At 34.0% G+C, this 12,221-nt stretch overlaps 3 protein-coding genes across 3 annotated transcripts; 1 reads left to right on the top strand and 2 right to left on the bottom strand.

Annotated features, from left to right (window-relative positions):
• Window positions 1-202: 202 nt before the first annotated feature.
• Window positions 203-1,823, bottom strand: PHYBLDRAFT_173654 (hypothetical protein; the record flags this gene model as incomplete). The annotated part of the gene is made up of 4 exons (XM_018437078.1): window positions 203-333; window positions 852-860; window positions 1,123-1,184; window positions 1,699-1,823. The coding sequence occupies 4 exons, from the start codon at window positions 1,821-1,823 to the stop codon at window positions 203-205; spliced, it is 327 nt and encodes a 108-aa protein (XP_018286204.1).
• A 2,529-nt stretch (window positions 1,824-4,352) lies between these two features.
• On the bottom strand, window positions 4,353-6,522 carry PHYBLDRAFT_136576 (hypothetical protein). Its single transcript, XM_018429798.1, has 4 exons — window positions 6,224-6,522; window positions 5,958-6,130; window positions 5,204-5,858; window positions 4,353-5,155 (listed from the first exon to the last, which is right to left on the bottom strand). Exons 1-4 carry the CDS (start codon window positions 6,447-6,449, stop codon window positions 4,713-4,715), a joined length of 1,497 nt encoding a protein of 498 aa, XP_018286203.1. The 5' UTR covers window positions 6,450-6,522; the 3' UTR covers window positions 4,353-4,712.
• Window positions 6,523-6,681: 159 nt separating this feature from the next.
• On the top strand, window positions 6,682-8,195 carry PHYBLDRAFT_69234 (hypothetical protein; the record flags this gene model as incomplete). Its single annotated transcript, XM_018442071.1, has 3 exons — window positions 6,682-6,800; window positions 7,738-7,838; window positions 8,101-8,195. The coding sequence occupies 3 exons, from the start codon at window positions 6,682-6,684 to the stop codon at window positions 8,193-8,195; spliced, it is 315 nt and encodes a 104-aa protein (XP_018286202.1).
• Between the last annotated feature and the right edge of the window lie 4,026 nt (window positions 8,196-12,221).

Here is a 12,221-nt window from a genome sequence, read left to right as displayed (position 1 = left end):
CTGAATATTTTAGTCAAACGTTAAATTTAGGAATCTGTTAAATACTATCGAAAAAAAATTCCAGCTAAAACTTTTAGTTAGACACAACCGCTGTGGATGTTCTTATAGATTTCAAGCTTGGCAGATACACAAATTTGTGCGTTTTTTTTTGGTATTGTGCACCTTGTATACTTTTTTTCTCCTAATAGTCTTGTTTATTTATTTACTTCAACAGCAATAATTTCTTCAGTATGTTTCCAAGTTTTGTAGAATTCTTGAGAATAATATACAGAAACGCATATTTATTCTTGAATTCTGAGATGAAAGTAGCTGTAGCTGTAGCTGTAGCTGTAGCTGTATGCGTATTTGACCAAACATTTATGTGTTTACAAAAATTATAAAAAATAAAAGAGGTGTGCATCAAAAGTACAAAATAATATATATGTACATAAATTATACATGCACAGACAAAGGTTTTGAAAAATATACAAAGCCTAATACAAAAAAGAGATAGTATGATGTTTATTCTTCCTCTTAGAAATAATTAAATTTTATTAATGGTAATGGTGCTCTTTGTATTAGGTAGTTATTTTGATAATAAAACCAAATTGAACTGTCTATCTAGTGACAAATTTAACCAGTCAAAGAGAGAGAAAGAGAAAGGCTACACTCAACAATTTTCATTTTCATTTCTTTATTGGCAAGATCTACTATGCATTATTAGTGCCAAAACGCTATCTATGTCTTTCCTTCTTCTTTTTTTCTTATGATTATATGTATATGTGTCTGTATTTGTAATGATGTGCAGACCGATTTAATCGTGCACTGTGAGCACATTTTAGATCCGATCGTTCTTACATTTTACATCTTACATCTTACATCTTTAATACTAATAAAGAACTCAATATATATATATGAACAAGAACAAAGAAAGGGGAGAAGAAGGATTGAGGGTTAATAAGACAAATAACCAAAATAAATAAATAAATAAGAGGGGGGGAGGCGAGGAAGAAGTGGGGATGAAAGGGTAAAGAGGGGTAAATATTATGTCCAAGATGTAGAGTAAGATCGAATGTAGATATTTTCTTCTTCTTTATTTATATGCTTACAAAGAATACTTTTAACAAGGGTCATTTAATTTACTTGTTGTTCTTATCTTATTTGACATTTGACAGGTAAAAGTATTATTACAATCAACAGTAAATCTACAGAGAGAGAAAGATATAAAATGTAATTGAATTAGGCACTTATTCAATAAACTAATAACAAAAAAAAAACATCGTCCTCAACAGCAGCAGAACAAATAATATAGTATAATGTGTGCGTGTGTGTATGCCAAGTCAAAAAGTACCAAGAGAAGCATATTTACTGGTGTACAACCAATAATAACAGTGTAGCTGTATATTTGTGTATGCAATAATCTACAAGGGTACCTTGGGAATTATCTCTGCAGTTAATGTATCACAAGAAAAAAAGGTCCTTTTTTTTACTGTATATAATATATATTGATGTCATTATATAGAAGAGGCCTTGAGCTCTAGAATTGAATGGATTTGAATGAAATCTGTATATGCTTGGTATAGAAGAGCAGGAGATTTTTATCGATCTATTCTTCTTTGAATACATGTGTGCTGTAAAAAGGATTTGTCGGTTTTGAATTGTACCAAAGGAAGAAAGAAAGAAACAGAATAATAGACGTGTAGAATGTGATATTCTTACCTAGCCATAAGACTACACATGTCAATTTTGATCAAAGAAGAAATATGGGTTAGTCGGCGGTGTTCGGGTTTATCATCTAATAAATCAAACATCAAACCTTGATTATCACAGTCCATATATCCCATTATATACACATATTGATTGTTTGGACACATCACCTTATAGATCTGATCTGATCTGTCCTGACCTGACTTGATCAAATATGTCTTCTTTAACTATTTGGCTATCGAGTGTTTCGAGCCAAAAAAAGGAATACTTCAACATTGCAAATAATAATAAAAGGGAAAATGAAAACCAAATCCAAAATCTTCAATATTAAGAATAATAATATCTTTGGCACCGTATACTCCACCCACTTACCCACTTACCCACTCACAGATATATATATATATATATATATATATATATATATATACACAACAGACTGTGTAGCAATTTATTCTAGATTTTTATTATTATTTTTTACATTTGTATTTACCCTTACCGCTTTACCGCTTTCTCAAGCTTTGTATTCCATCCTTCTCTTTTCCTTTTCCCTCTTCCATTCTCCCTCTTTCTCCCTTTAAACTTGTGTGGGAAGAGTTTCTAATATAGAAAGAATATTTCTTAAAAGAAGAAAGCTTGTGCATTGAAGTTCTTCTTATTATAATGGCTACTGCTATTATTACTAATTTTTTTCCCGCTTGGTGCAGCTTACGGAATAATGGATTTGAATTTTTTTGTATGTAAAGAGAAAATCCAATGCTTTCCAGATGTATTCCAGGTACCATAAAAATAAAAAAAAATTTGTTTGTTTATTAATTGGTTGATGAAATTGATGGATTGATGGATTAATTATTTTGGATCATCTATGATCAGAGTGTACAATGTACCGTGTACAGTGTGGATTTGTAGCACCACAGCAAAGTAGCAAAAAAAAAACAGAGACCAAATATATACATTCGTGCGGATCTTGTCAATCCTTGTCATCATATAGATATAAAGATTTTATAGTAATTCGCTCACTATTAATTACTCATTAAGCTTGAAAAATATAGTATAGCTGTATATAATATCTAAAGATCTTTTACATAAATATATATATATATATATTCTATATATTCATTCAAGTTAAGTTACAAAGCTCTGTCTTTGATTATTTTGACTATTTAAGTTTTGAATTTTGGGAAAGGGATCCCCAGGGTCTCTAAAACTAAATGATGCCCGGTCCACTGCAAGTCAATTCGACTCGAACCAACTCAACTCAAGTCAAGTCAAGTCAATTAGGTTCAAGTCAATTAAACTCAAACTAAAAATACACGTACACATACACACACATATATAGAATACAAGCTTAGAATCTCACAGCTGTATTTTATATATATATATATATATCACTTTTACTTTATGATTATCAAACAAGAGAAGAAGAAATATAAGCCAATATAATGTATGTATACGTGCCTGTCTTTATTAAAGAACATTACAAACAAGTTTCTCTTTTTATTGTTTAAAGTAATGTCTTGGCAACCAACCAATTGAGAGAGAGAGAGAAAATAAGAAAACTAGTTAGAAAGACAGCTTGCTTGTAAATGTATAGATATCAATTATACACAAGAGCCAGAAAAAGTCATTTTACACAAAGGTTCATTCTCTGAGACCTATGAGCACTTTTTTGTTTTAAAAAAAAATATCATAAACATTTTTCAAAATCGCCCTCTGAATCACCCCTTTTTCCCGTAATACTATTTTATCTTCTCTCTCTCTCTCTGTTAAATTATGTTATAGTATTATCATTATCTCAGTAAAAAAAAGAGGGGTTTCTTGAAAGCAATTGGTTCTCATTCTTGTTTTGTACAAGTTTTCTAAAGTATATATGGTATATACGGTATATAACTCTTTCATTGGTTTGATAAAATCTAGATTGTATTTACCCTCCACTCAATTTACTTTACTTCAATTTACTCTCCAAATAAAATGACTGGTACACTTTCTGAATTCAAATATTGTACATCTTTAGAGAAGTTACATAAAGTCATTTTCTTTGAGAAAGAAAGAAAAATACCAACAGCTATATCATATAATTATACTCAATAACTCTGTACATTTACTCTAATTATAAACAAATAGCATATATATGTATATGTATATGATAGTTTATAGAGAGCTTACTCACTTTGGGCAAAAAAAAGGGCATGTGGCAGTCTACATTTTGAGATATTTGCACAATTTGAATTTTGAAAGTGCTATTTTTTTTTTTAATTTTAATTTTAATTTTATTTTAAAAAAAAATGTGAGTGAAGCAAAGTGAAATTAGTGAGTAATTTTTCTATAGCTGTATTATTGGAAGGAAGAAAGAAAAGGCTGGAATAGCAGCACATGATCCTAGCCTGCCTTTTTAATTATATTGAAAAAATTTACCATTGTATAGGAAAGAAGAGAAAAAAAATAAAGAAGTTATTTTGACACTTTTGTAGCTTTTTTTTTTTTAAAAAAAAAAAGCCATGTGTTTTTACCTCAATTTAAACAGATCATATATATTAATCTTTGACTTGTTTTCTTTTATAGCTTAGTATAGCTTGGCTTGGCTTGGCTTGGCTTGGGAATTAATTAGAAAAAGAAAAGGAAAAACTCAACAACAATAAAATAATCACACTTGATTTGTAAGATATTTTAGAGAGATAAATATATATTTATTATTATTTTTAAATATTAAGGTAAAGAAAAAATAGTAATTGAAATTACGAATGGGAACTAAATCGTAAGATGTGTGTGTGGGAGAGAGAGAGAGAAATCTGTTGGCTAATAAGCCTAACAAATAGGAATTATAGATAATAAGAATAAGTCACTAAAGAGGGATAAGAGGAGTTGATTAAGATAAGTTATACAGCAGCCTGGCTGAAATATTAAGGTAGATAGTTAAAAAGAGGAAGAGTTAGGGAAGTGAGGAAGGTGGTGAAAAAAAATAAGAAGGGAATATTAAGAGTGCTAAACAAGAAATGAAATAGCTACACATTTTTTGTTTAACTTTTTTTTTAAAACTCTTCCTTGGATTCAACCTTCTCGGTGGCGTTGATCTCAACGGTACCGATGTTAGGAGCAGCCTGGGCACGGAAAGCGAAGACGCTACCGGTGAAGACACTGTCCATCTCCTCGAGGGAGCGACCCTTGGTCTCAGGGAAGAAGATGTAGACACAGACACTCATGACACCGCAGCAGCAGCCGAAGAAGATGTAAGTACCCCAGGTAATCTTGGAAAGCATGACAGGGACAATCTCGGAAATGACGAAGTTCATGAGCCAGTTAGCAGCGGTGGCGATGGAGTTACCCTTGGAACGGACGCTGACAGGGAAGATCTCGGCGGGGTAGACCCATCCGACGGGACCCCAGGAGTAAGCGAAACCGGCGACGAAGAAGTAGATCATGACAATACAGAAGTAAGAGGCAGCCTTGTTACCAGACATGTCGACAACCTTGTCTCCACTTCCGGGGTGAGCGGGGTCAGGGTTGACTTCACCACAGGCACCCATAACAATACCAGCCAACAACATGCAAGTACCCATAAGCAAAGCACCAGAGATCAAAGTCATACGACGACCGAGTCTGTCGAGGTAAACGATAGCGGGAATAGTAGCAAGCATGTTAAGGACACCGTTGACACCGGAGGCAATGAGAGAGGCAGAGTTGCCGTCAATACCGGCCTGCTGGAAGATCTTGGGAGCGTAGTACATGATAGAGTTGATACCGGTGAACTGCTGGAAGACCTGGATCAAGATACCCAAAATGAGACGACGACGGAGTCCGGGCTTCAAGAGCTCGAGGTAGCTAGTGACGGCAACGGAACGCTCATACTCGATCTGGTGGACAATGTCTTCGTATTCCTGAACAACGTAAGGGCTGGTCTTGTCACCGTTGGCGTGGAGGTTGGCCAAGACGGTCAAGGCCTCTTCGTTGCGGTTCTTGCTGACGAGCCAGCGAGGGGAGTAAGGGAGGAAACTGGCACCGAGGGCAAGAATCAAGGCGGGGGCGATCTGGATACCGAGAGGAATACGGAAGGAAGCATCAGAGTCGATCTTATCACCACCGACGTTGACCCAGAAGGCAACCATCAAACCGGTGGTAATCATGAACTGCTGGAGAGAGATGAGACGACCACGAATTTCCTTGGGAGCAAGCTCAGACTAAAAGGATTGTCACAAAAAAATAGTCATTTAAAGAGTTAGATTACGTTTTGGCTTATATTGCTATATAAATATCCATTAAACTAGTTTGTGTCATACCTGGTACAGAGGGATAAGCATGGAAAGCATACCAATTCCGATACCGGCAATAGCACGACCAACAATCATCATGGCATAGCCGCGAGTACCGCACTGGATACCAGCACCGACCATGAAAATGCAAGAACCGAGAATGATAGAGCGCTTACGACTGAAGTATTCAGCAGAGGGACCTATTCAAAGAAGGAAGCAGAGAGGTAGAGATTTAGGTCAGATTGATGGGTTTTAAAAGTTGAGTAATATATAATTTGTAGAACAAGACTTACTGGCAACGAGAGCACCAACGAAACAACCAGCAAGAAGAAGACCAGTAATGGTACCGGTTTGGAGAGAAGTGAGTTCGATTTGAGTACCGTCAGTCATGAGGTTGATGAAGTGCTTCATGGTCAAGACACCAGAAATGATACCGGTATCGTAACCGAAACAGAAACCACCGATGGCGGCAAAGAAGCAGACTGCATAGACCTGCCACGAATGTGCTAAGTTACCCATCACTATTTCTTATGATTTGAAGATATGTGAGAAAGAAGATAAGAAGGGGAAAAAGAAGTGTGAAGAGGTAATGAGTTAATGAGGATGAAAAAAAATTAGAAGAGATGTCGAAAAGGTGCCTCTTTATATACCAATTCGATTTTTTTTCTTTTTTTTAAAAAAATAAAATAAAATATAATATAATAATAATATCAAGGGTTGGACTGTACTATCCTCTAACCGGTTACAACTCATGTTGTACAAGATCCATCGCCCAAACCCCATTTTCACCCGCACAGAACCAGAGGAGTACACGCGAACTTGCAACTCAGCAAAACAGCACCACCAGCCAAAAGAAGAAAAAGAAAAAAAGTAAAAGGCGGGGAGGAATTTTTATTTTTCAAAGAAGTGTTTTTTTTTTATTGTTTTTTTTTTTACTCTTGCTGTTGTTGTAAGTAATAAATTTAAACAATGTTTTTGAAAAGGTTATTTACTCTTGCTTGGCCCCATTCGCCTGTTCAATACTATATGATTTCTTCTCCTTTTTCTTCTTGGTTGCTACGTTACTAATAGGGTAGGACCAACCAACCAAAAGAAATATGAGCGAGAGAGAAAACCTTGGACAAAGCAAAGACAAAGAGAGAGAGAGAGAGAGAGAAAAAGGAAACTTGTCCCAGAGCCAATTGGAAGCAGTGAATTCTATTTTACTTACAGCGTCAACCCAATAGAAAAAACAAAAGAATACACAAGAGAATTACCTTTCCCGTCTTAACCTTTCTTCCCCGCGCTTTAGCATTTTTATTCATCATTACCCCACGGGCAAAAAAAGAAAGAAAAGAAAAAAAAAACTAGGTAACCTCCAGTCATCCAACCATTGGGTCTCCCCATGGTTACCTAGACAAACCAAAGTTGATCCATTCTTCCTTCCCGAATCCTCCTGGCGCCGACCAAATAACATAATGTTTTATTTGCCCACTTGTTTTCTACACATTTGTTTTAATATCTATAGTAGTGCATTGTGTATTGTGCATAGTTTGTAGATTGTAGTCTGTCGTTTGCAGTTTGTCGTTTGTCGTTTGTTGTGTACTGTGTACTGTGCACTGTGTAATCCAATCCAGTTCAGTCCCGTCCAGCCCAATCAAATAAAGCCAAATTAAATCAAATCAAATCAAATCACAACAAAATATAACAGAGAAGAGCAGATCAAATCAAATAATAATAATAAAGAAAACATCAATTGGTTTGTACAAAATCTATAAAAAAAAAGTAAAGAGATATATGATATACTCTTGGCTGTCTATTATTAGAGACGGCTGCATGTATTGAGCTACATTCAAGCAGACAATGATATAATTATAGCCAAGTGGCTGAATGGCTCTTCTGCTTGCGTACATGCATACATGGAAGGGTGTAAGCATGCACGCATGTATCGCTGTGTGTGCATATACTACTATTCCTATTTCTATTTCATTTCATTTCACAACATGTCATTTACACATGTTTTTATCTTGAGCATTTGAGCTCGTTTATTGATTCGTAACACTTGAAATCCATTTTCCTCTTTCATGAGAAAATTTGAGGGAAGCGGTGAAACACAGTAAATAGCGGTAGGTGATTTGTCTCCCCCTTTTTTTTTTGGTTTTCTTGGAATAAAAAATAATAATAATTCAAGGCAACAGATATTTTTTCTGGTCAGGCCATTTAGCTCAGGGTCCCCAGTCCCTTATTCCAACTCTAGTGTTACACCCACCATACTCGGAGACCTAAAGACGTCTGTTTTAGTCTCTATCTAACCCACGTCATATTGAATTCATAAAGTACAAGAAGTCTGGTCCTCTATAAACTGTACAGAATCGCAAGAACAACAATAAGAAAAAATGAAGTACTTTTAATAACATAAAATAAAATAATTGACGAATATTGACATTGAGCAATTTTAAAAGCAAAGACCATGATGTGATTTTATTAAAAAGACATTATTACTGTCATTAACAGCGTATTAATTAAATAGTAAATGTATGATCTTTACATATGCATGTGTACTTTGAATAGATTTTCTTGCAATTTTTATGTATCAATCTTTATTGAACTTTTGTAAGCGCTACCAAGTGAACTTGAAAATGTACAACCACAGAGAAACAAATTAGCTTTCTGAATTATAGCTCTTATTCAATAGCCACCAGTAGTCTATACATACAAGCAGAGATATATAGGCAGGCTAGTCAGACTAGTCAGACTACTCGATGTCAACTAACAGTAGCAGCAGCACCATTAAGAAATAAAATAAAATAAAAGACAATAATGGTAATAAAAAGATAGTCACTCCGCGGGATAAAAATATCCAAGGTTACATGTAAAACGGCTGATTCCTTTTGTCTTATTTAACTCCAGTATTGGGTATTAAAAGACAGGAGAGTAGGCAGAAAGGAAGGTCAGCTTCGATAATCCGGCCCTTAATGAAGCTGTCAATGTGAACCCTTGGCTTGCAACCAATGATAATTGAATATCCTTAGTAACAGTTTATCTCCACCCAAATGACTCCTTTAGTATACTATACTATATCATTATATACTATATATTTTTATTTCCAGTTAATTATCATTTGCGGGAAGCCAGCGACCCTTTTCATACAATATACCAAAAAAAGAAATGCTATTCCCAAGGGAAGAAAAGAAAGAAGGACGACAAACACTTATAATATAATTCACCCAGTGGTATATGAGGGTTATTTGGTGACCCTGTAATACAACTTCTTTGTACATACCATTTCTTTTTTGGGTGCCTATTTCATTCCGCCCAGTCCCGTAACCAAAATGAGAAAATAGTAAAAATAAAAAAATACCTCCACTTTTTCACTATTATTAATATTCACACCAAAAATAACACAAGCAAAAAAAAAATCAAATTATATCACAATCCTCCACATTAAAGCAATTTATGAAAGAAAATGAAGTGAAAAGAAACAAAGAAACAAGAAAAGGCTTTATTCCACATTCTGTATATTGTTTTTGGTACAGAGCAATGTGTCTTGCTATGTCCCAGCAAAATAGATAGTAAAAGATTAACATCAAAAGTGATAGTCATGGTAGTATAGGAGTATAGTAATAATAATGTGATTTCTTGGTTCTTGGTTCTTGGTCCTTCTTGACTCCAATTCTATGTAAAAATAACTTGGGAATAACTATAGTAATAGAAATCTATTATGAACCAACCAAAGCATTCTACAATTTTCTCCGGATTGGTTACATACATATACAAATATAATATAATATTAAAACATCGTTATCTCCCTTTCACTGACTCTCTCCCTCTCTCTCTTTCTGTGTGTGTGTGGGTGTGTATATATCTTTAGCTTGGTGGGGTAATTTTTCTTTTTATTTTTGCTTTGCTTTGGGTTGGTTTTTTCTTTCTCGGTCAAATCTTTTGAAGGGAAAAGTATGTGGGGGATTTTAAAACGTATAATAGTAAAAGACGGCCAATCAAATGTACGTGTGTTAGGTTCACAAAGGTGTAACAGCAAATCTTCCCGGCGGGAGGGAAGGGAATATCATCTGAGGTGGGGGAGGATGAGGGATCCAATAAAATAGTCAATTGGACATTTATTTTTATTTTTTTAACTGGAAAACCTACAATTGCCTTTTTTAATACCATAGAGATTAATGCGTTTTTTTTTTTTTTTTTTGTATTTATTTATTTTTTGTACACACAATTATTAATTCAGCAAAAGTGAGCTGTCTTTGGGGAAATCCCTTTTGAATGTCTTATTTTTTATTCGTAAAGACATGTATTATTTATACTTCTTGGCTCTAAAATACTATGAGATTTGTGAGCAGTTGAGTTTTATTTTTGTATTATTATCAAACAAATTATTCGAAGCAAAAAATGGTTCCTCTTGTTACTAAAGATCATTAAATTATATTGTGAAAATAATATTGATAATAATTCATATTAATAATGATACATTCAACACTCTGCCTCAAAAATAAAAGAAGAAGAAAAGCTTAAAAAATAATAATTTGTGGTCATCAGTTAACTTACACCAACCAAAAAAAGAAAGAACAAAGTGCTACCATTACAAATTACATTCTGACTCTCACCAAACCCAAACCAATCCAAACTAATCAAACCCATTACAACCCAACAGTCTTTATACACAAATATATACAGACAGCCGGACAGAGAAGGCAAGTATAATTCAGTCTGTCCTTTGATGTAGATTTCCCGGTTACACTACTCACCCACACCCACACACATACGCCCACACATACGCTCACCATCTGGCCACCTTACCAATCCCCCCCCCCCCCCCCCCCCCCCCCCCCCCCCACACACACACACACAAGCACATCTACAAATTATTTTATATTACATTGAGCTGATTTAATATACTTTTATTTTCTACAAGTCCCAATAACAAACTGGACAATAAGCATGATGTATCTACTACTATTGAATTCAAATAAAGACAACTGCCTCTCAACTGTGTGACAATAACTTGACCCTTCATTCTTCTCTCAAGAGCATATGACCTCTAATCAGGGTTTTTGTGTATGTGGAGAGAGAGAGAGAAAGAAAAGATGATGTTTATATGTATATGGAGAGATGGAGCGTGTGTATATGAGCTTGTGCCATATAATTATCCTTATTATTCTTTAGGGTCAAAAAAAAATACCGCTTAGTCCAGTTCAGTTCAGTTCAGTTTACTATTACCGTTCAGCTTCACAAGCTCACCCAAAGTAATATCCATAATATTATCCAAACCTTCTTCTTATCCTTTGTTTTTTGTTTTTTGTTTTTTGTTTTTTGTTTTTTTTTATCCCATTTTTAAACCAAAATCTTCTCAACGTAGATCAGTAATAATTTTATTTTTATTTTATTTATTTGGTGAATTTTGATCCCAAAATGATAATAGTCGTAATAATGGTAATAATGGTAGATTTGAATCCTTTAGAATGATTTACGCTTCAAAATTTACTATTACTATCTTTTGTTTATAAAAGAAAAGAAAATGAGATCTTGGCTCATAATACAACGTATAACGTAAATTTGTATTAAATCTAATTTTTTTTTTAAAAAAAGAAAGAAAATTAAGCTTAATATATTGTAACATTAAAAAAAAAGAAAAAAAAATCCATAGTACTTGGATTCTTTTTCGCTCTCGCTTTCGCTCCATATTTCCAAGCCGTATACGTCTTGAATGTTATGCTTTACAATAAAATAAAATACAGTATATCTGTAGTTTTCCAAGCGTAATTTTTTTTTAAAAAAATAAAGATGTCCAAGTTGAACACATGTAAACCAAAAGAAGAAAGGGAAAAAAAAATCCCCCTTCCCCTCCTGTCGTATTTTAACCCGAATTAATGGGAACATTCAACCTCAACTACTTTCACATCAAGAAAAAAAAAGTAAAACTGGGAATAAGTGTGTGATTCTTGTCACTCCACATCCTATGAAGGTTCAAATATTTCAGTTTTTACAGTCTTTCCACTGTGGGTAATTTATTTATTTATATAAGATTTGAAAATTTTATGCTTTGTGTTATAAGATTTTGTCTTATTAGACAATGCACACATCAAACTAAACAAAAATAAATAAATAAGAATTGGAGAAATAACCCTGTATTGAATTCCTTACCTGCCTGTGTTTGGATCCACAGGCTGATTTCCAAACAACAGACACACACACAAAATGAAAAAGCACCGTGCGATCCCCACATGCGGTAAATTATTTAATCCCAGTCTAGCAACAGATTAAATACAATTCTTTGTATATTTATATATATATATATCTCTT

This window comes from Phycomyces blakesleeanus (assembly GCF_001638985.1).
Source record: "Phycomyces blakesleeanus NRRL 1555(-) unplaced genomic scaffold PHYBLscaffold_26, whole genome shotgun sequence".
Taxonomy (NCBI): Eukaryota; Fungi; Mucoromycota; class Mucoromycetes; order Mucorales; family Phycomycetaceae; genus Phycomyces; species Phycomyces blakesleeanus.
This window is presented reverse-complemented; position numbering and strand designations above follow the sequence as displayed.

What these genes read in the sequence shown, in the direction of transcription:
- PHYBLDRAFT_136576 (XM_018429798.1), bottom strand. Translation starts at nt 6,449, where the DNA reads ATGGGTAACTTAGCACATTCGTGGCAGGTCTATGCAGTCTGCTTCTTT. An exon ending in TGCTTATCCCTCTGTACCAG is followed by an intron (nt 5,859 to 5,957) that starts GTATGACACAAA and finishes CAATCCTTTTAG; the next exon opens with TCTGAGCTTGCTCCCAAGGA. An exon ending in GTTGGCTGGTATTGTTATGG is followed by an intron (nt 5,156 to 5,203) that starts GTGCCTGTGGTG and finishes CCGGAAGTGGAG; the next exon opens with ACAAGGTTGTCGACATGTCT.